Here is a 27,824-nt window from a genome sequence, read left to right as displayed (position 1 = left end):
CAGTATTTATTTGGTGTAGATAGACCAGGATAGGGGCACCGGGTGGTGTGGTGGGGGGCTCCATGAAGCCCTTTTGCCTAGGGCACCAGTTGACCTAAGGCTGCTCCTGTATGTTGCACTGGTAACAACAGTAATGGAATTTTCTACGCCTTAAGAAATAAATGACTGCATCTCCAAAATGGAGGTATTATGATTTACTAAAGTATGTGGTATTTAATTTAGATGCCAACCAATCCGGCATAGGAGCAGTGCTGTTGCAAGAGATTCAGCCAGTGGCATATGGATCTACAACAATAACATGTTCAGACACTCAATATGCAAACATTGAAAAAGTTTGAGTGGCTAGTGTGTACAGATGTGAAAAATATAAAAGTGTCTATAGCCAGTGAGTTATCGTAGAGTCTGTTCACAAACTTTTGCAGTTTTTTTCCCACAAACCACCACCTAAAGTGCCACTGAGACTTCAGAGAATGTCCCTGTGACTACGGTCATTTGATTTAACTTCTGTAAGCAAACTAGACAGATGTACATTGTAGATGCATTGTCTAAGGTACTCCTCAAAACAAACAAAATGTACTCCAGCAGGACCCGGACGTGATGGCATGGATTCATAACTATGATCTACAATTGTGCAGGGCTGAAATCTGGTAAATACTATATACAAGTGCCTTACAATATTCATAAATGAGCACAATCCCCTTGGAGTAACCACATATACTACTGCATACTTGGAGGAAACCAGTTATGGCAATAGGTATGTAAATGTCATTTGGTCAGTCTGTGCTATTCAGAAACATATGAACTGTTGAGAAGATAGAGAGTGACAGGCATACATTTATTGCAGTCCTACCATGGGCTACTGCTAGCAATAAAAAATATATGCTGCACAGATGACTGTGCCACACTGATGTTTCTCAGCAGACTGTCATCAAACAACATTTACCAGCACTCACAGTAAAATGGCACACAATATATCATAATACATATACAGAACAATATTCCATTTTAATGCTGTACCAAGCATAGGAACATGGTGCAACAGCCACTTCACAACAACAGACAACCCCACAGAGTGATGGAACATAGACTGAGCTAATGGGAATGTCTATGTAGCGAGATCCTTTCATTTACACTGTATACAAATGAAATCAGCTCTGCTATCATTGCAAGGGAGGCAGAAACATTTAAGAATATCTTCTTTGCAGACTACACCAGTGGTGTAGAGGGATAAAGTCCTGACTACCAGCCATGTGTCTTGATTTCAGTTAGGTGGGATGGAGTGCATATGTCCAGGTGCACATGTGTGTGACTTAGTTCAAGGTTCGATCCTGACCTCTGGTCAATGCCTGTATGGAGTTTGCATGTTTTTCCTGTGCGTCTGTGGGATTCCTCCCACTTCAAAAAAACATGCTGAATGTTTCCACCTCAAATTCACCCAAGAATGGAGTTGAGGGTAGCAGCACAGATTCCAGATGGTGCCTATAGGAGAAGAGTTAAATAGACGTACCACTTTGGACATTAAATGTAGTGAGCAGTGTCCTTTAAAATGGATAATATGGATCACAGACTACACACCGTGTCAGGGCTAGCCACTTAATGGTGTAGAAATTGTCTCTAAGTGATTTGGTCATCTCAATTAATGTTGACAAAAATTGGCATGGGTATTTTGCCAGTGATAAGGGGGTTGAGGACCCAGCCTACTTTAACCTAAACCAAGAACCCATGCTAATGGTGGTGGGAAGGGTGAATGTGTCCCTATCAGCAAGTGTTTGCCCACAATAAAGCCCAGCAGTCATGGGTCAATAAGCTATGGGCTGGCCAGTGTCCAGTTGCCCTGCTTGGGTTACCAGGGATTGCTCTGTTGAGTGAAAGTCGGACATAAAACCAATCAACCTGCCAAACATAAACTAAGGATTGCTGCACTCAGTATAAGTTCACTGACAGGATGCAGCTTGGAAGTGGATGATATGGTGGTAAGGAAGAGGCTGGACATCTTATGTATGCAGCAGACAAGATGGAAAGCCACTTGGCTTGGGATCCAGAATCTACTACTCAGGAGGAAGACAGACTAGAAATGGTTTGGGAATTGGGGTGAGAAAGAGGCTTCAGAAAAAATTAGACTCCAGTGTAAGAATAGGGCACTATTCAAAGTCTCAGCCAATGCCCCACAGCATGGTTGTGATAGTAAGGAAAAGAGTGCTTTCAGACAGCAGTTGCAGGACCTACTATTTATTTATTTTATTTTATTTTACATTTGTTGACCGGGCTAGTCTAGCTGGATATATTTCCCATTTTCAGTAGAGGCCTGGGGAGAAAAGCTCCACACAGAAATAGACACAAAAAAAGAATCGTGCAATCAAAAAGAAATATTAACAGTAAAAAAAACAGCAATATCAACATCAAAATAAAAAAAAAACTTAATTAAGAAAATATATAAAATTATAACTTGTATAAGTATCAAAAATTCATGTTGAAGGATGAGATGACAACATGAAATATAGGGTAACAAGTCATTGTTCAAAGAGAGTTAGAGGTTAACAAAGGGGTTAATATCAGAGAAAGAGAGCTATATCAATATAAGTGGGTATAAATGGAAGTAATCTAAGAAAGGAATATGAGCAGTAAAAAGACCTACTGGATATAAGCCAAAGAGAGGAAAAGGATAAAAGGGTTAGAAAATAGTTTTAAAAAAAAAATTGAGAGAGTGGAGGAAAATTGAGGAGGAGGATAACAGAAGTAGGTAGGAAGATTAGTCAGGTTTAATACAGGAACAGAGCCAATGACTTTGGAAGTAATTCTTAATTTCTTGTTTGAAGAGTGGTAAAGATGTGATTAGTGTAATTTCACTGGGTAGCAGATTCCAGCTCCTTCCAATTGTATTAGAGAAAAGGGAGTCACCGGCTGAGTTATTGGACTTTGTAAGGCAGGCCTTGAGTTTCTTAGAAGATCGAAGGGAGTTGAGATTATTATAAGGGATTAAAGGTTTTGAGGGAATAGGGGTGTTATTGGACTGGTGGAGTAATTTATGAGCAATGTTGAGTTGGGGGATAAGCAAAAGGTTTTGAAATTCCACCCATCCTAGTTGTTTCAAGTTCACACAGTGGTGTGTTCTGTAAGGGTTGCCAGTGGCAAATCTAGCAATGTTGTTATAGGATGTGGCAAGTTTGTTAAGGTTGGCTTTCCTAAGGTTGGCGAAAATAGGAGAAGCATAGAGAAGTGTAGACATAAGATGGGAGTGGGCAATTTTAGCTCTGGCAGGAGTAGTTAGGAAGGGTTTAATTCTATATAAGGACCCAATTTTTCTGTTTACTATTTTAATAGTGTTGTTAATGTGTTGATCAAAAGAGAGATTATTATCAATAGTTATTCCTAATAGTTTTGTTGTTGGTCCAGGGGAAATGACAGTAGCATTGTTTGATGAAATAGTGAAATCAAGGGGTGGGGACTGAGAGGTGGGGGTGAAGAGGAGAAGTTTAGTTTTTTTGGCGTTAAGCAGAAGGTAGCGTTTAGAAAACCGTGTTTCAGCAGTGTTGAAAATGCTTTGAGTAAGTGAAAAAAGTTCTGAAGAAGAAGATGCTGAGCAAATCAGGGTAGAGTCATCAGCATATTGTATGACGGTTGCTTGAGGAGTTGCTAGATGTAGGTCATTGATGAATAGGGTGAAAAGAAGAGGTCCAAGAATGCAGCCCTGAGGGACACCAATGGTTACAGGTAACTGAGAGGAAGTTTGGTTTCCCCAAAGAACTGCTTGTTGTCTATTGCTAAGATAAGATGTAAACCATTTAATGGCAAGGTTGTCAAAGGAGAGGGATGTGAGTATATTGATTAATATAGAGTGGTTAACCATGTCGAATGCTTTAGAGAGATCAATAAAGAGTGCAGAAGAGAGAAGGTTATTGTTGCGGTTCCTATTGATGGTGTCTACAAAGGATAGAAGAGCAGTAGTAGTACTGTGATGGGGTCTAAAGCCATGTTGACAGTTGGCTATTAAGTTATGTAAGGAGAGATGATGTAGAAGTTGCTGGTGTATACATTTTTCCATAATTTTTGCTAATGGAGAAAGGAGTGCGATTGGTCTATAGTTGGAATAGTCGATAGAGCTACCACCTTTGTGTAAAGGGATAATGTAGGACACTTTCCAGATATCTGGGATGGTTCCCTCTTGGATTGTCCTGTTTATGAGAATGGAAATAGGATATGCGATTACTTTTGCAGCCTTTTGGAGAAAAAGAGAAGGGAGCTTATCAGCAGAGGGGGTGCAAGGCTTGAGTTTATGGATACGTTTGTAGATGAAAGAGGTTGAGATAGGTTGTAGTTTAAAGTTAGGGGAAGAATCAGCTAGGATATTGGAGGAGTCTGAGTTTTTGGTTTTCATTTGTTTAGTTAGGGAATGAATAGTGTCAGTAAAGAATAAGTTGAAAGCATTAGCAGTTTGGTGAGGGGTGTCTGGGTCTGCGTTAAGAGGGCTAGGTGTTTTAGCTGTACCTGGGGACAAGAGTTTATTTACTGAGGACCAGAAGTACTTGGGATTGTTATGATGAGTCTGTTGAAGTTTGCAGTAGAAGTTTTTTTTTGTCTGCAATTATTGCTTTTTTAGTAAGGTTTCTAAGCTGGCAGAAGTGAAGCAGATCAGGATTATTTCTGTAACATCTCCATTTAGTCCAGATTTTATTTCTGGAGAGAATTAGATTTTTGGTTTCTCTTGAGAGCCATGGGGCTATATTGGATTTCATTCTAATGGTACGCTCAGGAGCATGTCTATTAAGTATGGATAAGAAAGTAGTGTTAAAGTATGATACTGCATCTTCAAGAGGAAGTAATTTTAAGGGATTCCAGTTGCATTTGCTGAGTTCCTTTTGAAATAAGTCTACGTTAAACTGTTTTGTGGAACGTATTTTTCTAGTATTAGGGAGGTTTGTAAAGTCAGTCTTTTCTCTTGCTATATAAGTCAAGGAGTGGTCACTGACATCATCTGGCAGGGTTCCTACTTTGTATGTATGTTTGGTATTGTTTATTAGTATCCAGTCTAGAACACTTTCTTTATTATTAGGCTTATTGATTCTTGTAGTTGAGGTAATGGTTTGGGAGAAGCCTTGGAAGTTCATATGGGAAGTAGGATTTTCAGCATTTATGCTGTTCCAGTCTATATTAAAGTCGCCTAGAATTATAGTTTCTTGGGGGTGAGTTGTAGATACCCAGCTAAGAAAGGCTTCTAAAATGGGTATGTTATTACCTGGGGGTAGGTACATACAGATAATGTTAAGGTATTTCTTGGTGTTCAAGTGAATTTTGATTATAATGGCTTCTACTTTGCTATCCTGGGTTGGGTCTATTGTTAGGGTGGATATATTTAGTTGATTATTAAAAAGAATTGCTACTCCGCCACCTTTACGTTTAGTGCGGTCAAGTCTAACAATATTATAGCCTTGGGGTATAATTTCTGTATCTTTAGTGTCAGGCTTTAGCCAGGTTTCTGAGAGGCAGAGAATGTCAAAAGAATGGATATGTAGGAGAGCATGAAGGTGAGGTACTTTATTGTTTATACTTTGAATGTTAAGATGTCCTATTAGGAGAGTATTGTTGAGTTTAGTATTAGAAATTAGAGGCGAAGGGTAGATAGGGCCAGGGTTAGGGTGGATGTCTCCATCTTGTAAGGTGTGGTTCTTTGGTTTGGTTATTATGTTGCTGTTTAAGTAGGTTCTCAGTTTCAGTTTTCTTTCTGTGGATAGGACATGATTAATGTGAGAGAGTCTGTGGTATTTAGGTAGAATGTAGTTGGGGGTAGAGGTACTGTTGGAGTATGACATGAAAGAAATGTACAAACAAGGTAGAGTTTGCTTATGTGACAAGGTAGGTTGGCCATAGAGAGGGTTTTCGAAGAAGGTTAGAAGGTAGACTGAGAATAGTGTAGGTAAGAGTAAGACAGAAAGTATGAGCATAGTTAGGAAATAGGGAGCCATTATTAGAGAGGAGATTAGATAAATCAGTATGACATGAACTGGTATTGATAATGGGTGACCTAAATGTACAGATTGGGACAGAGAACAGGATATGAGGACTGTCAGGGTCTGTATGGGTGGAGCAACAGGAATAAAGAAGTAGAGGCCATTCTAGACTTTTATCTGGCAAATGGCTTGATGGTGGTCAACACATGCTACAGCAAGAGAGAGTGTCTCAAGATCACATACAGGAGGGACCAACATGCAACTCAGGTAGACTTTCTCCTGGTAAGAAAAGGGCATTAGGGTAGAATCAGTGATTGCAAAGTCATTCATGGTGAAATAGGTGGTCTACAGCATAAATTGATGGCTGTCACAATCAACTGCAAGCAGTGGTCAGAGAAGGCTCTAAGGTCAACAAAGACTAGGGTGAAGAGTCTAAGGAATTACTCAGGGCTCTAGCACCTGAGAAAGAAGATCAAATATTGGGTTGAAGAAGAATGACAGCACCTTAAAACAGCATGTGTAAGGACTGTAGAAGAGATATGCTTCTGAGCCAGTATGGAAGCAATGTACATAAGAAATCTGGTGGAAAGCAGAAGTCCAGAAAGTCATCATCGAAAGACAGGAGGAGTGCAGGAAAAAGTGGGAGTTGGAAAAGACAGACTGGACTAAGAAGGAATACTGGTTGGCTAACAAAGAGGCACTGCTTGAAAGGGGCACAGGAAAATAATTTCCATGGGTGGCGAAAGCCAGGAAACCTTTTTGGCTAGGCTTATATAGGCCCCAGAGTCGATAGCCTAGTACCTACCTATGAACCTATGAAAGCTGCTATATGCAGATGATGTGACATTATATGCAGACTCTGAACAAGAACTTCAGCAAATAATAGGAAAATGGAATGCAAAACCATAGGCACACAGGATAAAAATGAGTACAGATAAGACAGTTGCAATGGCAACAAATGGGGAAAATCAAAAATAGCTGAAAATTGAGATAGATGGGAAAACAGTGGAATAGGTTAACAGCTTCAAGTATCTGGGAGGTGTGGTTGAGAAGAAAGGAAGTCTGAATGAGGAAGTCAAAGCCAGAGTCAGAGGGGCTACATCCAACTGACACACAATGTCAAATGTACTGTATGAAAGAAGAATGCCAAAGCAGCTGAAAAGTATGGTGTACAAAACAGTGATGTGACCAGTACTACTGTATGGTTCAGAAACCTGGACAGTGAGGACAGAGCAGTTGAGGAAGCTAGAGGTGATAGAGATAAAGTGCCTGCAATGGGTAGTAGTATTATGCTTACTGTGGGACAGCCAAAGACATGAGGACATCAAAACAGAAGCCCAAGTCACTCCCACTGAACAGAATGTCAAAGAGAACAGATTACAGTGATTCAGACACATGTACTGGAAAGCAGAAGAAAATCTGGTGGAGACGATTTGGGACAGATGGGAAGAAGCAAGAGGAAATAAGAGCATCCAGCAAAGAGATGGGTGGATTATGTGAGAAAAAACCTGCAGCAGACAAGTATGACAATTGATGAAGGTAGCAGAGTGGCGCTGAATGAAGAGCGATGGCGACAGTTGACATGTCACCCCCAACCCCATGTACAAAATGGGAAAAAGGGGATGGATAATGGAGACAATTAATCCAAAACTGAGTAGGAGACTGTTGGAGAGATGAATGTCGAAGAAGGTAGGACACTGAATCAAGAGAGATGATGACAGTTAGTGCAATTTATTCATTTTATTTACTACAGTTTGATGACCGGAATAGTTCACTGGGCCTGGAAAAGCCCGTTTTCAGTGAAGGCCCGGGGAGAGAAGCTCCACAGGATATAGACAATTTTACAATAGTTATATAAAAGTAAATACACTGTTTACTACTACTTGAGTGTACTTACTTGTGTACACTACACAATACAATGATCCCATGTCGAAAAATGGGAAACAGAAGTTGTTGACGCTGACAATGATGACGAATTAAATGACTAGTGGAAGTCTGTCAGAACAGTACAGTGGGGAAAAGATCAATACTGAGGGCATGCACAGCATTATGAGTGTCTAAAATGTCAGTCTCCTTAAATGTCTTACCTCTTACACCAGATGCCATTTACGCCACTCATGGCTTATCCTGTTTTGGTTTACTTCAGTTAATCCTGGGCGGGGACCCTCCATCCCTAACAATTTGGATAAGCAGCAGTACTGGGGTTTGCTCACTACAGGTGACCTGTGAAACACAATAAATGTCAATGTAATGTGGGAGAGAGTGATTAACAGGTGTATTGAAGAGAGAGAGTGGAGCAGAATATGTTATATTTTGCATAAGACAGCAAAGTCCAGGAAGTATAGAATGTTTGGATGTAAGCATCTGTATAAATACTTTTCCATGCCAGCCAGATTAGCTAAAATTATACACACAGCACCATCCAGTGTAACAGACAACAGCAACGAAAAGTCAGACCAATGCTGAAATATCCAAAAGCAGGTTTAATAGTAAAATAACTGGTAAAAACAGTGAATATGGTTAGTGCTTTCGTGGTTTCAAACAGCAGTTCTTCAGACCTTCATAAAAAATTCTTTACTCTAACACACCTTCTTTTAAACCAGTTCATACAGTCATGAACCTATAAGCAAGCTTACTCAATTAAATCCAGCTTCCAAGTGTTTAACCCCTGCCTGTCCAATGCTTTAAATTACATTTGCTCAAACAACTACATGTATACACAAGCTCCATAGTCTCATCTGCCCCTTAAAATTATTCTTAAAAATAAAGCATTCCTATAAATACTATTATAATATTATAACATTCAGTATAGCTTGAAACATTCATTGTTACATAAAAACATTTATAAAAACATAACTATAAAAATCCATACTATTTATTTGAACAGACTTCTATTCTTTGATCTGTAGCTAAGACATGTTTTGCCGGTGTAGATCAAACCCATGCTTTTGAGTTTACAGCGATAGAACAAGTTCATGAAAATGAAAGAGGTGGGGATATTAGAAACACCACTGAGACCTCGGAGACACGTTGGATAATTAGATTAAGAGCAGACCGGGGAAAAGGGCTGAATGACAGAATTCCAATACAAACCATTTTAAAGAGTTGAGTTGAAGTTAAAGAATTAAGTAAGCTTTTTTACCAGTTATTTTACTATTAAACCTGCTTTTGGATATTTCAGCAGTGGTTTGACTATTCGTTGCTGTTGGCTGTTACGCAGGATGGTGCTGTGTGTATAATTCTACTTATCTGTTGCTCGAGCGTCTCACTTGCGCAAGTGGCTGTTTAGACTTTGTGTGTATAGATCAGCTAAATTTTTTCAGGAGTAGGAAATAAATGTCAGTGGTATGAGACAGATATACAGGGAAATGGATGCTAGTGTTCTAAGCATGGTGTGAGCTGTGAGAGATTAAGCAAAGGGTGAGCAGGCATAGTCATTTATAGGAGATTCTGAGTTAGCTTTCTTTTTGTTGAGGATTGGTGAGGTCCAGCAACAGCTGTTGCATAAAGTAGGCTTATTGTGGATTATAATGGTAGTGGCAAACAAAGTTTGCAAACAAAAATTGAAATCTAGATCCACCTGTAATAGCAGATTTAGAGAAAATACTGGATGAACTGATGGAAAATGAGAAATAAGTAATAAAAAAGGCAAACAGGCAACATTTCTTAAGCATATAGCAAACCTTGATGGCATATTTGAACAGGCAAAGTTTGATCATGAGGACTAGGGAGCAAACGTACAGCAGGAAACATGGTATAGTCATACCTTGCTCAAGTGTATGATACACATGCACCTCTCTGCCTCCATTGTCTATAACCTAAAGGTACTTTCCTTCTGCTGGGATGGAACAAGGAGAGCTAGACCTTGTAAAAGACAGGGGGGGGGGGTGGAAGGGAGGAATATTGTTAACAACATCATGAAGGATGGCTGGATTGGAAATGTCAAGTGGATAAGTGTCAAGCTGGTTACAATTTAATATTCTGAGACCCATAACTGTGAGCTCCAGAATAGCAAGACTGAATGAGTGGAACTGTGGATTGGTAAATATCAAGTTTGAGACTGTTTTTTCTCAAGAGTATTTGCTTTTCTTGAGGTATGGTAGTCTTGGAATTAGTATATATCAGTTCAGGGAGTAGGGCTTACCCCCCTGAAAAGCAAACTTAAAGGGAAAACAGCATTATCTGCCATTTCCTGTTCTACATTTTTGAACTTTTGTTTCATAATTCTGGGACTTATAGTTATGACTTTTGCAATTCCAAAAGGGAACTCCCTAATTTATGTCTGGGGGAGGGCAGGCAAAATGATAAACATAATGACAGGATATAAATACTGATTGTGGACAACCCAATGAGTGCATTATAGTTTACTTTTGTGTGTGTGTGTGTGTGCGTGTGTGTGTGTGTGTGCGTGTGTGTGCGTGTGAGTGTGTGTGTGTGTGTGTGTGTGTGTGTGTGTGTGTGTGTGTGTGTGTGTGTGTCTGTGTGTGTGTCTTTTTTCTGTTGTTGAAATAAGGGTTGTAATAGTAATGGTGTTTGGTTATGTAATAGCAATGAATTGTTTATTGTTATATCACGAATAAGGATGATCTGTTACAAAAATATTAAAGGTCTGCTATATCACTGCATAGAGAAGCTACACGCTGCCCCATGAACAAAGGCAAAGATCACCAGTACCACCACCTGCATGTGATGACATTAACTTGAGCCACCACCTAGAAAGTTGCAGTTTGGATATTCTAATGAGATAAACATTTATGGGGTGAATTAGAGAGGTAATGGTGGAAGTAACAGCTGATGGAGAGGAAGTCAAAACTAGCACAGAGACAATCAAAGTGGCTACTGCACATATCACTCATGAACATTTCTTATTGACTTGGGTATTCAAATTATCTCTAAAGCATGACATGAGTTTTATACTTGTTATGGCTCAGAAAATGCATATTGATGCAAAAATCCCTGACCATGTTCCTTTTTCCCTCTATTACTTTTGACTCTGTCCCTGATTACTCTGCACAGAAGTTGAGCTTAGTCTGTCAGGTAAGTGCACTTACAGTAATGCTAGTGCAATATGGTTTGCTTATTTTCTGGTTTCATCATTTGCTAAAACATATGTTGGTTGCTTGATACAACACCATGAAAATCTATTGATCTCAGAGTATGACAGATGATTTTCCAGTCTGTTTTTAATGATCTAGCCAGTCTTAAGGTAAAATGGACCTCCTTGTCAGTTCTTATGGGTCTTTTTCTCTCTCTCTCTCTGTCCAAGTTGTTTCTGTCTTGGGGAGCGCCTTATAGCTCCTTCATTCTACACTAAGCTTCGTGATTTACCCCAGTAGTAAGTACAGAGATTGCAGGACTTTTAGGATGTACATAGAAATGATTTATGTATGTGTTCATTTATTTATTTATTGGCATCATTCCAGCTGAGCACTAATCCATTTTTGGTGGAGGCGGGGGGGAGAACAAAATACAACAGAAATTTGAGTTTAAATAGTTTAAGACTGCATACATTTAGAACCCATACAGTAGTATTACATACATTCTGTACAGGAAAATATGAATGTCTTATATGTAAAGTTAACAAAACTGATGCTATCAATAAGTAGTTATTTAGTGCACACAAACTACTGATAATACATAATAAAAAGTGTTGATAAGCAGTTGTACAAGTTGTTAAATGCATATTCATATTGCAATTCCTTGAATGTTCAAAAGATTTGGATAGAAGATGCAGATAGGGGGGTGTTAGAGAAGACAGTGAGTTAGGTCAGAAGCATGTCAGGATGATTAAAGAGGTAATGGGTTAGTATATATGTTGAAGAAGCAGAAGAGATAAAGCTGATGATGTACATCCCGAAGTGTAGTTTTGCAAAAAAGAAGGGTCCAAGAAGGGGCACAGTGGAAAAGCATGAATTTGTGGTGTGATGTTTACACCTGCACCATACCTGAGGATAATATGAGAGCAAGTAAGAACATTTAAGGATCATGCAGTATTAATCAAGAGCAGTGACAATTCCAGAGGAGTTTTAGATATGCTTTTTGTTGTGGAGGAGTATTTTATGGTTAGATTCTTATCTGATGTCTGGAGATATGGATTCCCATAGCTTAACAATGTGCACAGAGTATTAAAGTTTACAAATGGGAAATTTTAAAGGGCTACTTGAGAATCTAAACAAAACAGATTTGGCAAAAGTGAACAGAAGAATATACAGCAGCTATTGCCCTACTTTCGCAGTCTTCTTTCCTGGCTTGCTGGGAAATAACACATTAAGTGATTTACACAGTCCTTGCAATAAACAGTGCAGGTGATCCTACCATTAAAATGTGCATACTCCATAGCATTTCTGACAAAAGTTTTACTTTTCTAGTTTTCCAAGACCTGAAGTGATTTATAAGAGGAGCTAGAATAAATTCTAGTCTCCAAGAATTTGTATAGGTAATATGCCTTAGCTCAGATATGCTTAACCATCAGGCTGGAGATACGGTGTAGACTTTTTGGTGGTCATCTCAAAGATAGCTTGGGTCTGACAAGGCAGCCAGACTGGGCTCAGATCGTGCTTTTCAGACTAGAATTATAATGCAGGCACTATATCCCACTCAGCAGAACAGGCAGCTTTGATGCTTCCCTTTACACAGGCAAAACCTAAGTCGTTGAAGCCTGGGGAGCCATCTGGGCCACATGAGCAATCTTACAAGAACAAAAAAGGAATTATTTGATGCATTTTAAAACATCTGTAGTTTCGGTTAAATATTTTATATACTCCACTACCCCTCTGAGAAAAGGCAATAATGGCAATTATTGCAAAGCCATGGAAAGACTCACCTGTATTTCAGCAAACATATACCAATATCAGTATTAAATGTAGATTACAAACTTTACTTGCACATGTAAGTCCAGAAGCTGGCTCCAAGGTTACTTTGACTATTATTTCCACACCTAATAGATTTTGTTTAGTGCTGCTAGATTAGAGAGAAGGAACATAGAGTAATTTCTATTTCTGCTGCAAAAGACAGTGTTGTTGTCTGGCTCCTTGTTCTTAGTGTTTATCCCAGAAACGTCTGAGAAGTTACACTATCTTTTCTACTGTATTCATGTAGTTGGCCTTGCCAAAAGAGTTTACCTTTTCATTACTGAAAGTATATCAGGACTCAAATTCTTTTTTTAACACCTTTATTGAATTCTCACTTCTGATACAGGCAAACGTATGTTTATATAAAAGAAAACAAACCATAATAACATGTTCACAGTTATAAACATTATACATCACATATATTCTTCTGTACAATTAGCATCAAGCCAACATTGCATGAATTAATCAGTTCCTGCCTTTCCATAAACTCACTGCCCCTACAAAGCATTATTCTGCATGCATTGTTCCCACAGTACCTGATTTTTTCTATGTAATTTGCTCCTGACATATTCTTAAGATTCCACTTCCAGATCTTTTAGCTCTATTACAATATTCACTACTTCAAATGCAGTTGGTTTAGACTGTGATTTCCATTTTCTATTTCCTTTTACTTCCATTTACTTTTTTGGCAGCCACCAGAGTTAAACTTAACAAGGGCTATGTCTAAGCAATTCAGATGCTGTAGTCCAGCTCCTAAAAAAATAATTTCCTTTGTCACACCTATCTGGTCACTTAATATTTCTGACAGAGTACTCTGCAGGAAATGTTTAAAGTCTGCCAACCCATTACACTCAAAACACAGGTTCCCAGTTAACACTTTCTTGCCCAACAAACCTGCAATACTTGCCATCTACCTGGAGAAGAATTCTTTGGAGTCTACTTGGGGTATAAAAATACCTATGAGGATTCAAATTCTTATGTGTAATTAGAGTTTTCTCCTTGACAAAAACATATACACAAAATGTTGCATATCTTCCTGCTTTTTGCATTGGCTGGCGAGTCAATTATGTTAAGTAAAAATAAAAATAGTTTAAACAGTCCCCAGTTAGATGACATATTTTCTATTAAATATATGCAAATTACATTTTATTAACATTCTTGGATGTTGCTTATCATTTTGTGAGTAATCCACACTTTTGGGTGCTTATTTTTGCCCCATGCCTGCCAACCATCAAGTCGTTCCTCAATCAGATAAATACTGCAAGAAGGGAGACTACTATACAGGCAGCCATGAATGTCTTGTTGACATCCCTTCCTTGAGAACATTAATGTGTTAAAGATCTAACCATGAGTATTTGTGTCACAGCAGGGGTTATCTATACCTCCCTCTTGACAATGTATCAGGCCTGGAAATAAATTCCAGGAAGAAAATGATACTTCCCACAGTGTTTCTGTCACAACCAGAAATGAAGAAAGAATTCTAATTTGCCCTCATCACATCTTATCTAGTTAATTCAAGCAGCTGGGACAAATTTGGGGAGCTATGGTTGGACATGTTTCTTATTACAAGGTTGTAAAGCTTCCACCAAAAATAGAAATGTACCTACCAAACATTCTGTACCATATGCAGAGTACTTTGATTTATCATGGGGTTTGCAAAATGAGCAAATGATCTCCCCATTGGCTCCTATGTAACTCTGGATCCCTATTGTTAAGGTGGAAGGAAATTAGTTTGAGGGTGTCCTGCAATATCCCCATCTAAAACTGTATCTTCCATCTGCTCAATTAAATGCATTAATTTAACTGTTAAACAGCTCCTCCTCCTCATGTTGTAACAACAAGGCTTTATTTAGTGCAGCACACAGGAAGGTTAACTTGGGGTGGGAAGACTTGATATACAGTCTTCCACTTTACTGAACATAGTGACAAAAACCTTTGTTTGAACCCTTCTTACCAAAAAGTTATAGACAAAACATTGGGAAATACATTGCAATAGCTAGGCAGCTTCTTTGCAGTCCCATTTTAGCTTTTTGGATGATGTGCCTAGTTAGGGGTATGGGTCTATATTAGATCACCAAACGCTTAAAAAAAGAATGGTGATTAATCGACCCTATGTAAGCAAAAGCTTACAATCTTGAACTGTCAGAACAGCGATTTTTTTCCTAGGGAAAAAAAATCGCTGTTCCAAAACACATACACACAACACGAGCACACCAAACAAACAGCAATCCACACATATGCACCTAAAATCTGACACCTAATCCTACACTAAACTATACACACACACCACTAACTATCCACTTACCTTAACCCAAACTCTAACCCTAATGTCCGTCATTCACCTCACCCGCTCCCTAACCCTAACTCACCTAACCAGCCCTAACCCTCACGTTCACACAATTGCACACTTACCTCACCCGTGCCCAAACTCTCCTAACCCGCCCTAACCCACATGTCCACACAATCGAACACTTACCTGAACTTGACCTGTAACTTTCCACCACAGCACTGAAAATACCGAAGCAACAGAAACAGACAACCAAATTCTTTCCCTAGGAAAAAATTTGAGTTTCTGTTGCTTCGATATTTTAAACTTTTGCTTACATAGGGTCAATCAATCACCATTCGCTTTTTTAAGCGTTTGTTGATCTAATATAGACCCTAGGGTTACATATGGATTTGTGGATCCCTGGGTGGAAAAGAAATTGCAGTGATTGGCATTCTTGAGACTGTGGGTATGGGGACAAATGACACTAGACAAAGGGGATATAGTTTCCTTCCAGATGATGATATATCAAGCATCTTAATATTTCCACAGGATGAGCTGGTTTCATCATTATCATCATCATCATCATCATCCCCCCTTTTCCCATTTTCTACATAGGGTCAGGGTGAGCAATTATTTTTTCTACTAAACAGGCTCCCCCTACATGATCAGATTAAGCCAGTGTTGGATATTTGTTAGCCTTCTACACTGGTTGTTTGGCAGACGTTTTAACAAATGGCTCATCGATAGTTCCCCATATATCCACTGTAGGATACTAAACAAATCATAACTGTTTCTTCTTCAGCTGTTTTTGGGATCAAGTGCAAATTATAGTGAATCCTTCTTATTCAGACACAAATAAGCAGCCTGCTTTCATTTTTATTTATTTTTTTTTACTTTAATTGTCTCCTGTACAGACCATATCATTGAGATATTTTCTTGCAGATATCTGCATTTTTCCTTTCTAATTTCTGAAAGGATTCATCCACATTACTCAGAAACCCTTGATGTTTGTTGGATATACATGGATTTCAATCTTGTATCTTAGTACTATATTTATGGGGATTACCCCATGTTATTGTGATTTATGGTGGAAGTAGGAAGACCTCAAACAATGATCTAGTAGGATCAGATATGGCTTTCAATCCTATTGCAATGTTATTGGAATTTCCATTTGGTAAAATATTCTTCCTTCACATGCTATTGTATTTTGGACTACCCTGGCTTTAGCTTGGAAATATGACATAACTAAGAAGACAGTGTAGACTCCTAACCTAACGATGGCGTAATTGGAAATATATTACTTTCCTGGTGTGTCACAAAAATTCCAACAATTCCTTAACTTCTACTATAAGACTATAGCTCAATATTTTGCTGTACCTAGAAACTGTTTTATATCATGTTTAAATAAAGAAATATGTTGTCCTTTTTTGCATCTCTGTCAGTTTTAGGTTTATGGTATGGAGGCAAAATGATTTAGTGAAGTAGTCAGTAGAAATGTTAGGGCCCATATGGGATTGCTTCCTTTCTGAAGGATCTTTTTCTTTTTTCTATTAATTACATTAATTATGAAGTTGAAAAATAAATTATATGTTAGCCATCTGCAAAGTTATTACAGTACTGAAAGTAAAACAGGAAGCAGAAAATACAGATTAGATCAAGCTTCCACTCTTTCTCTTTTTCTTTTGTTTTTGTAACTTTTTTGAGTTATCCAAGTAATGCCTCCTTCCTTGCCCCCCCTTCTTTTTCTTTAGAAAGTTAATGCTTCAAAAGCTCCTCAGTTTTCCCATGGCTACAGTTTTCAGTTAGGAACTATTACTGCTTAACCACTGAGTATAGGTAATAAGCAAAACAACTACCTGATTTCCTTTCTTTGTTATAAAATATAAAAATAAAAATTATATAAAATGACTGCAAGCTGGTGCTGTTGTTGCAAACAGAATGAGATACTTTTAGACTCCATGAAAGACTCCAATAGCAATTCAGTACTTTTGACAGCAAATAAATTACGTGCATAGGCTATATATATATTGCTAGGATCATTTACTGTATCAACAGAGTAGGGAAGGATCATTTGACATCAAAGATATATTCATGTTAAATCTGGCATAATGGTTAAGGTCTTCACCTTGCATGTGCAAAGTGCAAGGTTCAAGCCTGATTTCCCAAAATCTTGCTGGGTGTTCCTACCTCAAACTCATGCAAAACTCAAAAACTGAATTGTGGGCTGCAGTACAGACTCTAGGTGGGGCTTACTGAGGGAAGAAATGTATAGAGATCAACCACTTTTGGAAACAAATGTGATGTGCATTATCCTCTGGGCTAGTCACTCAATGGTGTAAAAATTGACTCTACTTGATTTGGTCGCATTGACTGATGTCTCCAAAAATGTGCTGTGATAAGTGGGTTGAGGATATGGCCAACACTAACCTATGGAGGGACCTAGGAGGGGGTCTATATGACTCATTTGGCTAGAATGCACCCACCATAAAGCCCAGCAGCCCTAGGTCAATAAGCTACTGGCTGGCATGTGTCCAGTTGTGCAGCTTGAGATAGCTTTGTTAGTAAAAGCTGGACAAAAAACCAATCAACCTGCCAAATATGAACTATGGATTGCTACAGTCAGTATAGAGTCATTGACACGACACAGCTTGGAAGTGGATGATGTGATGGTAAGGAGGAGGAAGATGGACATCATCTGTGAACAGGAGACAAGATGGAAGAGCAGTGCAACCAATGCAAAGCCACTTGATTTTGGATCCAGAGTCAGTGCAACCAAGTCAAAGCCACATAACTATGGATCCAGAGTTTATTACTCAGGGGAAGACAGACTAGAAATGGTGTGGGAATTGTAGTGAGGGAGAGGCTTCAGAAAACAGTGAGAGATATCAGCAGAATTAGTAACATATTCATGTCAAACATTCTCCAGTGCAAGAACAGGGCAGAGTATTCATAATCTCATCCTGTGCTCTATCGCAGGGTTGTCACAATAAGGAAAAGACTGCATTCAGGCAGCAGCTGTAGAACCTACTATATAGAGCAGAACAGAATGAGTTGGTACTGATAATGGAGGACCTAAATGCACATACGGGGCAGACAGAACATGATATGAGGACTGCCTGGGTCCACATAGATGGGGCAAAAGGAATAAAGAAAGAGAGGCCATTCTAGACTTCTGTCTTGCTAATGATGAAGAAGAGCCCACCCAAGAAAAAGTAACAACACTAGCTCATTCCCTCAAGTACAGCTCTCTTGAGTGTGTACTTTTAACTCCCAGTAGGTGTGGCTTGAACCTTTAAAAATTTTATCACTTTACCGTTCAAACAAATATGCATATTTCTGGAACCATAAGTGTTACTAGAAAACTGTAAATGGCAAAAAATTCAGGATGAATTAATCTTTACACTATAGCATTCATTCAGTTCAATGCTTTAAGCTGGATTTTATAAGCCAAAATAAAGGCAGTGAATATTTATTTTGTAATGTTGTATATACACTTTATGATATCTCAGTAACCATATTTTCTTGCTACAGCTGTCAGCTTTCATATGAGGCTATGTGGTTCTGTCTGTGTTACTTGAATGTTAAGATTTTTAGAGAAATATGAAAATTATTACAGTACAAATAAACAGTATACAAATAATATTCAATATCTCTTTAACTGCATTAGACAGAGGTCAGATATCAAAACAATTGTGTTTGCCGTAATATAGCTTTTAGATGAAATCTTCTGATAACCTGTCTGTAGCATGGTTTTGGAATTATTAATGCAAATACGAGAAAGCAATATTTTTATGCATGGAGGTGTCAGTAGGAGGTAACTACAGAAACGCTTGGAGGTGCACTTGGCTGAAATGAGCTAAAGAAAATGAAGTCAGGGAAAGCAGCAGGCTCAAATGAGGTCGTGGCAGGTTAGGTACAGTATGGAAGAAATGGTTCATGACAGTAATAACAGTGTTCATAGCAGTATGGAGAGAAAAGAGTAGGTGACTGGAGAATAAGCATTCTAGGGCCACAACACAAAAACAAAGGGGATATTCACAACTGTGCACAGTATAAAGATATCGAGCTCCTGTCACACTGCATGCTGTGAGAGGGTGATTGATAACTGAATATGCACAGTAGTAGAAAATAAGACAGTTCAGATTCAAGTCAGGATACAGCACAAATGAGCTGATGTTTAAAGTGAGACAGACAGTTGAGAAGAAGCTAGAGATGAGGAAAGAGTTCAACTGTGCATGCCTAGATTTAGAAGAAGCATATGACAAGGTCACAAGAAACCTAATTTGGGCAGTCATTTGATGATTCAATATCCTGGAAACAGTGCTAGAATTAATGAAGGCTGTGTACAAGCACACAATGATACAAGTACGAACAGCATTCGGACGGACTCACTGTGGAGTTACCAGTGGGTGTGGGTGTCCATCAGGGTTCAGCTCTGATCCCACTGTTCTTTATTCTGGTGATGGACTACATTAGCAAACAGGCTGAAGGGGATGGGTCAACAAAGCTTCTGTACGCAGATTATGTGCATTACAAGCAGATACTGGACATGAACTTCAGCAAAAGACAAGAGAATGAAATGCAAAACTTAAGGCACATGGATGAAAATAACTACAGAAAAGACAGTTGCTATGGCAGCAAATGCAGAAAGTCAGAAGAAGCTATATGTTGAGATAGATGTGGAAAATAGTAGAACAGGGTAACAGCTGCAAGTATCTGTGGGGGCTGCTTAAGGAGAGAAAAGTCTGAAAGAGGAGGTCAAAGTCAGAATTAGAGGGGCTGCAGCCAACTGACACATTGTGTCAGTGGTAGTCTATGACAAAAGAATGCCAAAAAAGCTGAAAAGTAAGCATACAAAACAATGGTATCACTGTACTAGAGCAAAGTACAGAAACCTAGGCAGTGAAGGCAGATCATTTGAAGAAGTTAGAAATGAAGTCCCTTAACTGGGTAGTAACAGTAGTAATAGTAGGAAGTAGTAGCACAGTGTGGGACAGAAGAAGAAATGAGAAGCAGAAGCCCAAAGAGCTCTAACTGTAGAAAAGGTCAAAGGGAACAGATTATGGGGGTTCGGGTACATATGCAGTAAGCAGAAAACAATCTGGTGGTTAATTTTTGGGACAGACAAGAAGAAGACAAGAGGAAAAGGCATGTGCATAATGGGTAAGGTGTTTACCTCACATACACCAGGTAGTGGGTTTGATTCTCACCTTGAGAAAGGAAACTGGATAAATTTGAAATGGCCTACAAGGGCAGTCAGCCTTGTACCTTTAACTACTGATACATTTGACACATACCACTACTCATACACATAGTACGCATCAAACACATAAATTCAGATACATGGAGGTTCTCTTGAAAAACTTACGAAACACCAGAGACCTCCAAAACACAAGTCTACTACAGCTAACACAGTCTCCACAGCACCTATGACATATAGCAACACCAGTGTCTCACCCCACCAAGCCTGAAAGGGGTAACACTCAAAAAACAAGTTTTCTTGTCATTGGAGACTCAATAGTGAGACACACGGATGTCCCACTCACCAGGTTGGATAAGTAGAAAGTCACAGCCAGCTGTCTGTCCAGTGCCAGGATTAGCCAAATCATGCATGCACTCAGGTCTCTCAGCCAAAAGTACCGTTATGACTCAGTCATAGTTCATGTTGCTGTGAATGACCTGAGATGTACCTCACTGGACTATATGAAAAGAGACATGGTCAAGCTCTCTGAGTATGTGTCCCAAGCAGGTATGTCCATAGCCTTGAGCAGCATACTGTTCTCACCTAGAATGATGACACAGTATAAACAAAAAATTATTGATTTCAATAATTGGCTTAGTTTTTGGTGTCACTCCAAGGGAATCCAGTTCCTGTCTGCCTGGGAAGCTATGGTTGACAAACCTCACTGTTTTACCAGAAACAATTTGCACCTGGCACCCCTAGGCTTTTGGCTGTTGGCAAAGACTCTTGCTTCCCCCATAGTCCTTTTTTAGGCAAGATCTCAAAAACAACATTACCAACGTGAAATTAACCAATCAGAACAAAATGAGGGTCAAGCTGCTAAGTGCTAGGAGCTTAAACCAAAAACTGCACTCCCTGGAAGCACTTCTATCGTTAGAAGATGTAGATGTCTGTGCAGTCAGAGAAACCTGGTTTAAGGCCTCAGAGAGTATCCCTGCCCTGCAAGGCTACCATGCCTTCCACACCTTTAGACCACAAAATGAACATGTGAAAACCAAAGGAAGCAGTGTTTCAATCTATATTAGTGATAAATTCACCTCACGTCTAGTCAGACTGGACAACTCCACAGAGTTACTCCAGGATCAGGTTACGGTGGATAAGACCCCCATTCAAGTCTTAGCCTGTTATCGATCCTCCTCCATGGGTCATGACACCCATGAAGCCTACTTAACCAAACTGAAGACAATCCAAATTTTACCAAGCACACTGGTTATGGGGGAATTTCAATTATCCCACCATCAATTGAGGAACCTACTCTAGCCCAAACTCATTAGCACAAAAGTTCCTTGACTTTGTGAATTCAAATGTTCTGGAAAAAATTGTCCCTACCCCGAGAAGAGGAACAAACATTCTAGATCTGGTCCTTACCAACATGTCAAACGGGCACACTGCTGCAACTGTTGGACCCTCGATAGTTAAAACTGACCACAAACACCAGAACTCACAAAGGGTGAAATCAGACTAAAAAAACTTCACCAAGGCAAACTATACCCTCCTAGGTGAATGTATAAATGCATTCCAAGCCCCACCCCAAGCTGAAAGTGGCAACTACATTGAAACATACACTAAAGCCCTGTACAATCACTTGCATAAGTGTATAAACTCGGCTGTACGAAACAGAATCAAAGATAGAGCCCCAAGTAAAATTAAGCTGCTGTTGTGGACTTCCAGCATTAACAAACTCTACAATAAATGCAAAAAGTTGCTGTCCAGGAAAACAAAGATAAGGACCCAACAATGGAAAAGCACCCTCTTCAGCCTTAACAAGCAAATAAGACAACTTGTCAAATCCTCCAAGAGCTGCTTTGAGAGAAACCTAGCAAGTACTGCCAAGGATAACCATAAGTCCTTTTGCAGCTACTTACCTAATCTAAAGGGTAGGACCCAAGCATGTGTAGAACTGGCCACCAATGGTATTACACACACTGACCCCAGAGATTGTGAACTTGCTAATGGATAGGTTTGGCAAAAATTTCACTCCCTTATCCCCTCCTAACTTACAAGCCATCTCCCAACCCCCCCCCCAACCACCTTACATATCTGAAGAGCAGGTCCTCAAAGCCCTATCCAAGGCAAAGAACATGGCCTCTATGGGACCAGATGACATCCCAGGCTGTTCTCTAAGCAGGCTAAAATCCCACAAGCCACCTGCATTCAATATGCAGATGATTCAACATTAATATGCTCGGCAAGCTCCCCATCTGAACTACATTCTCTGACTCAGAATGTATTCAACACAGTTGAAACATGGTTCACAAAACGTTGCCTCCTTCTCAATGCTAAAAAAAACAAGCTCCTTCTCTTTACACCCACCAGTAAGTCCTCCTCTATAGATTTCTCTGTCATTTCCAATAATCGCACAACCATATACCCCGACTCTACCACCAAGTTGTTAGGAATTACTATTGACAATAACCTTACGTTTGATATCCACATAAATAATACCATAAAAACTGTCAACAGAAAAATAGGCTCCTTATATCGAATCAAAACTTTCCTAACTCCAATAGGCAGAACCAAGATTGCACACTCCCATTTAATTTCAACTCTTCTATATGCCTGTCCCATATACAGTAACCATAAAAAAAAAAACCTTGTCAAACTAGCTCATGCCTACAACAACATCACCAGATTTGCCACTGGCAATCCTTTTAGAACTCACCACTGTTTAAATCTAATGCAGCTAGGCTGGCTTGAACTTCAAAACCATCTGAATATCTCCCAACTAACCATTGCCCACAAGATATTTTATCAACCTAACAGCACGCCTATACTATCTAATCTCATAATTCCCTATAAAAATCTAAACTCCCTACGCTCTTCTAGCAAACTTCTAGCTAGCATAACCAAGACTAACAACACGGCTGGTGATTCCCTGTTTTCTAACACAGCGGGAAAACACTGGAACCTACTCCCCAACAAACTAATGTCACTTTCTTCCTTGCCTCTCTTTAATGAAAACCTCAAAAGACACCTTAAAACACACTGGTTATGCCCCTGCAGTAACCCTGACTAACCTTCTGGTTTTGCTAATATTATTTCCGCTTCCTACTATATATTCCAAACTCTAATGCATACTTTTTGAAGCAGAACAGGAACTGGTGAACACAATGGAACATACTGGTGGAATCTATCCTGTTGATTATCACAAAACATTGTTATTTTCATAATTTTATCATACCCTTTTGTCACTTTTATTTGTGTAAATAATTTAACACATACTTTTGTCACTTTTATATTAGTGTAAATACCATCTTTTATCTCCATTTTTTATTCACTGCTTCTTGTATTTTTTATTGAACTACTTTCATTTACTATGTATCAACTATGATTTGCATCGTTTGTATTGTATTTCAAATTTATAATCAAATTGTTTACTACTGGAGCTTTTCTCCCCGGGCCTCTACTGAAAATGGAAATATATCCAGTTAGACTAGCCCGGTTAAGAAATGTAAAATAAATAAGTAAAATAAAATAAAACATGAACTAGCACCACTAAATACCCTTTTCAATCATAGCCTAACCACAGGCTTTGTTCCTGTGGAATAGAGAACAGCTACAGTTACTCCCCTCCACAAAGGTGGCCTAGCAACAGACCAGGGGAATTGCAGACTCATAAACCTGACCAGCCTCCTTTGTAATGAAACATATCATTATGGACCTCATAAATAAAGACATAGGTGACCTCCAAATCCTGGATCCTACCCAGTTCACCTTCTGAAGGGCAGATCCTGCCTGTTAAATCTGGTGGATTACTTTGAAAGTATGACCAAGGCCATTGATGAGGGCAAATCTGTGCAAACAGCATACCTTGACTTGGCAAAGGCTTTTGAAGCAATTCCACATTCAGGCATTACCGATAAACTTTGCAAACTGAACGTGACCCCCTTCATTGTAATATGGCTTGCCAACTGGCTCACAAACCGAACACACACTATCAAAATGGGTGACTCCACATCAACCAAGATACCTGTTATCAGCGGGGTGCCACAGGGGTCAGTGCTGGGCCCCCTTCTGTTTGGTATATATTTCTCAGAAGTTCAGGTCAAAACTAAAGGGTTGTGGCTGACCACGTCTGCAGATGACTGCAAACTAGGTTCAATCACTGAATCCCCAAATGATGTCAGTATACTCCAGAAGGGTCTCACACAGACCATCGACTGATGTATTAGTCATGGTCTCAAACTGAATGCAAATAAATGCATCATCACTCCCGTCAGCACAAATAATGTCCCTTCACACTATCAAACCAATAACAATACCTTAAGTACCCAGGAAGTGGTAAGGGGCATCAGATCACAGGTTGACCACAACCTTAACTTTGACCACCATGTGTCTACTGTTGTAAGGAAAGCTTTCCACATAGCTCACTTGATTAGTAAAGGCATCACCTTGAGAGCAAAAGAAGTTATAACCCCCTATACTCGGCACTTATCCAGCCCATAATTGAGTATAATGCCCCATGTACTGTACTAAGCACCTAGAGCAATTAGAGAGACCTCAGAGGTTTCTAACAAAGGAGATCAAGGGCCACCAGCATGTCCCTTACACAGTCAGACTAAAATCCCTGTCACTATACTCCGTATCATATAGACTTCTTAGGGGAGACTTATGCCTGGCCTACAAAGCAATCCAAGATCCAAACCTAATGAACGTACTGCATATCTATAAATCAAATGGGTCTAGGGCTACCCATTCCAGGGACTTAAATATGGCCTGTGACTTAAACATGACATGCTGGAAGGACACATTTATCTCCCAGTGATTGCCATATCTTTGGAACAGGCTACCAGTTCATGTGAAACAGAGCACCTGTATGACACTGTTCAAGACAAACTTGGATGAGTGGATGGGGCACTGTAAATTCTTACCAGGGATAGTGCCCACAACCCTTCTTGACATGGGCAGTCATCGCTCAATGCAATCTTGGGTATTGACTAGCAATTCTATGGTATTACATTGCGTTGAAACGGCTAGGCTTAAAATGACCTCTGGGTCGATAGCCTTGTAATCTGTTATGATCCTATGAGCCTATGAAAAGAGGGCATTTGCAAACAGATGGATGAATTGTGTGACAGAAGACCTCTGAAAGTCAAGCACGACTGTCGAAGAAGGTAGGAGAATGGCACTGAATCAAGAGGACTGTGACTGTGGACGTGACACCTCAACCCCATGTAGAAAATGGGAAAAAGAGATAAATGGTGATGACAATTCATACCAAAAATGAGCAGAAGACTGTTGAAGAGATGCATGTCATTTTGTCAAAATGTAGGCATCAGAATCTGCTTTCTTGAGAAGGTTAGCAGGGAAACTGCTGCAGAATATGATATAATACAATGACTATACGTCTGTCAAAAGTTCTGCCTCCTCTGACACAGACTTGTACATTACATTTTAAAAGCATGAATACAAATTAATTGTTTAACACAAATTCAGTTGTTGTGTCTTTCGGCTTTTCCCGGTGAGGGCTCACTACAGCGGAACTCCGGTCCGCTAATGATTGGCAGTAGATTTTTATGTGCCGAGTTGCCAGCCTTGACGCACAACCTTCAACGAAGGTACGCCCATTCACGCATGTCTCCAGACAGAAGACACTCTAGCTGAGAATCGAACGGGACAATGTCTTACTGTCAGGCGACAGCGCTACCACAGCACCACCACCACAGTATCACAAATTCAGTCTTAAACATAAATAGGACAGTTGCAATCTTAATAAAAACATAAACCAGTGCTGAATATGTTGATTGATTATATTCATTTGTTTAAATGTCATGCTCTGCAACTTAGAAAAAAGTGATTATTTGCTTATGAAATATAACTCTATATGGAAAGTCGGGCTGCAACCACATAAAATGCAAGGCCTGAGTAAACAATTCAGTCTTTTGGCATATTTAAAATTAAACAACGATGACTGAACACGTTTGTCCTATTATCTAGTTATTTTAAAGTCTCATGTTTTGTAACAGCTTGAGCCATTTATGTCTTTTTTTTTTTACAAACTACACTTCTGAAACCCAGTTTATGGAAGCTTACTGAAGAAAATTCAAACATTACAGTCTAACAGAGTTCCAAAATTAAACTACTGTAATTAAAACTACAAACTTTATTATTATAAAATGGAAGACTAGTGGCAGTTAAAAGGTAGTTTCACTCTAGACTTATTTGCAGCATGTAACACTAAACACAATAATATTTGTCCTTAATAAACTTGCTAAAGTAGTCCTGGAGAGACACACCACAAAATAATTCTGCAGTGAAACAACGCTGTTCACTGAAAATAGAGGAAAACAGTAAATATTGCAGAGTACAACAAACAGAATTCCTTTGGGGCCAGCCTTAGGACCATTAATTGTCACAACTGTGCAGTACAGAAAACAAAGAAATATCCCACCAATCTGAGAAAAATAGTTTATTTGCACTGCAAAATTTCATAGAAACTTGTACACCAGGAACATTGTAAGTTACTCTTCAATCTACTGACAAGAAATGTGTTACCTAGAGTGCCCTGGTATCTGACCAGTTACTGAAAAAGGCAAAAAATTAAGTAAATAAAAATAATCAGCTTATGTACAGCAGAGTTTTTAAACCTCAGAGCCTTCAGTGTGGAATAACCTCCTACAAATCTATGAGACAATGTCTCATTAACTCATTAAATCAGTTGTGCACATAATTAAGTGATCAGCTTTACATCATAACTGTTTAAATGGAAGTTATTAATTGCATTTGGGAATATTCTATGCGTGCAAAGGCTTTGAATGGCTGTAGAAAACAGCAGCCAACACCAGTCGGGCTTTCTGCATCCCCATAATCAAGCCTGAATAATAAGTGTCATTTCAATGCTTATTTTCATGTTCCCAGAGTATGGTCTGCATTTCCTATTGTGTTACTTATTTTTATATTATTCTAGGTACTGCAATTCTCACACGCCATGCCATATTTGCATTTTAAACATTAATGTGCACATCCAACACCACTCGTGTAGCCCTGCTCTATTTAGTTTACTAACACATTTCTGCCTTACACATTACAGCATTCTGATAGTAAACAAATGCAGGAGTGTGTGTGTGTGTGTGTGTGTGTGTGTGTGTGTGTGTGTGTGTGTGTGTGTGTGTGTGTGTGTGTGTGTGTGTGTGTGTGTGTGTGTGTGTGTGTGTGTGTGTGCGTGTGTGTGCGTGTGTGTGTGTGTGTGTGTGTCTGTCTGTCTGTCTGTTGGTGTGTCTGTCGTCGTAGCCTGTTAGACTGTCTATGTGTATCTATATGATACAGATATAATATATATATATAAATACTGGTTAAATCATTTTGAAAATCCAAAATGTGAAACAGATGATGTATAACCAGTATGCAAAAGTATGAGGTTTATGAAATCAGTCTTGCACCTTTAAATAGTTTACTCCTGTTTCTCTCAGAAATTGAAATCACAATGTTATTGAACAAAATGTAAAGTATAAGAAATGTGTTCATGGGATATGTGTGCCCAGAAATGTTGTGAATATTTGCAAATATTTTCAAAATAT

At 39.1% G+C, this 27,824-nt stretch overlaps 1 protein-coding gene across 2 annotated transcripts in view; it reads right to left on the bottom strand.

Moving 5' to 3' along the window:
• Positions 1–27,824, bottom strand: part of CA8 (carbonic anhydrase 8) — a 729,036-nt gene that overhangs the window by 516,765 nt on the left and 184,447 nt on the right. The window contains exon 1 of one of the 2 annotated variants that reach the window (XM_044065479.1): positions 8,033–8,116. The exons of the other annotated variant lie outside the window; for it this stretch is intronic. Coding sequence (XP_043921414.1) covers positions 8,033–8,051 — 19 coding nt within the window. The 5' untranslated portion in view covers positions 8,052–8,116. Of the gene's footprint in view, positions 1–8,032; positions 8,117–27,824 lie in introns of those variants that run through there. 2 annotated transcript variants of the gene reach the window in all.

This window comes from Protopterus annectens, chromosome 3.part0 (assembly GCF_019279795.1).
Source record: "Protopterus annectens isolate FY-2018-M chromosome 3.part0, PAN1.0, whole genome shotgun sequence".
In the NCBI taxonomy this organism is placed as follows: domain Eukaryota; kingdom Metazoa; phylum Chordata; order Ceratodontiformes; family Protopteridae; genus Protopterus; species Protopterus annectens.
This window is presented reverse-complemented; position numbering and strand designations above follow the sequence as displayed.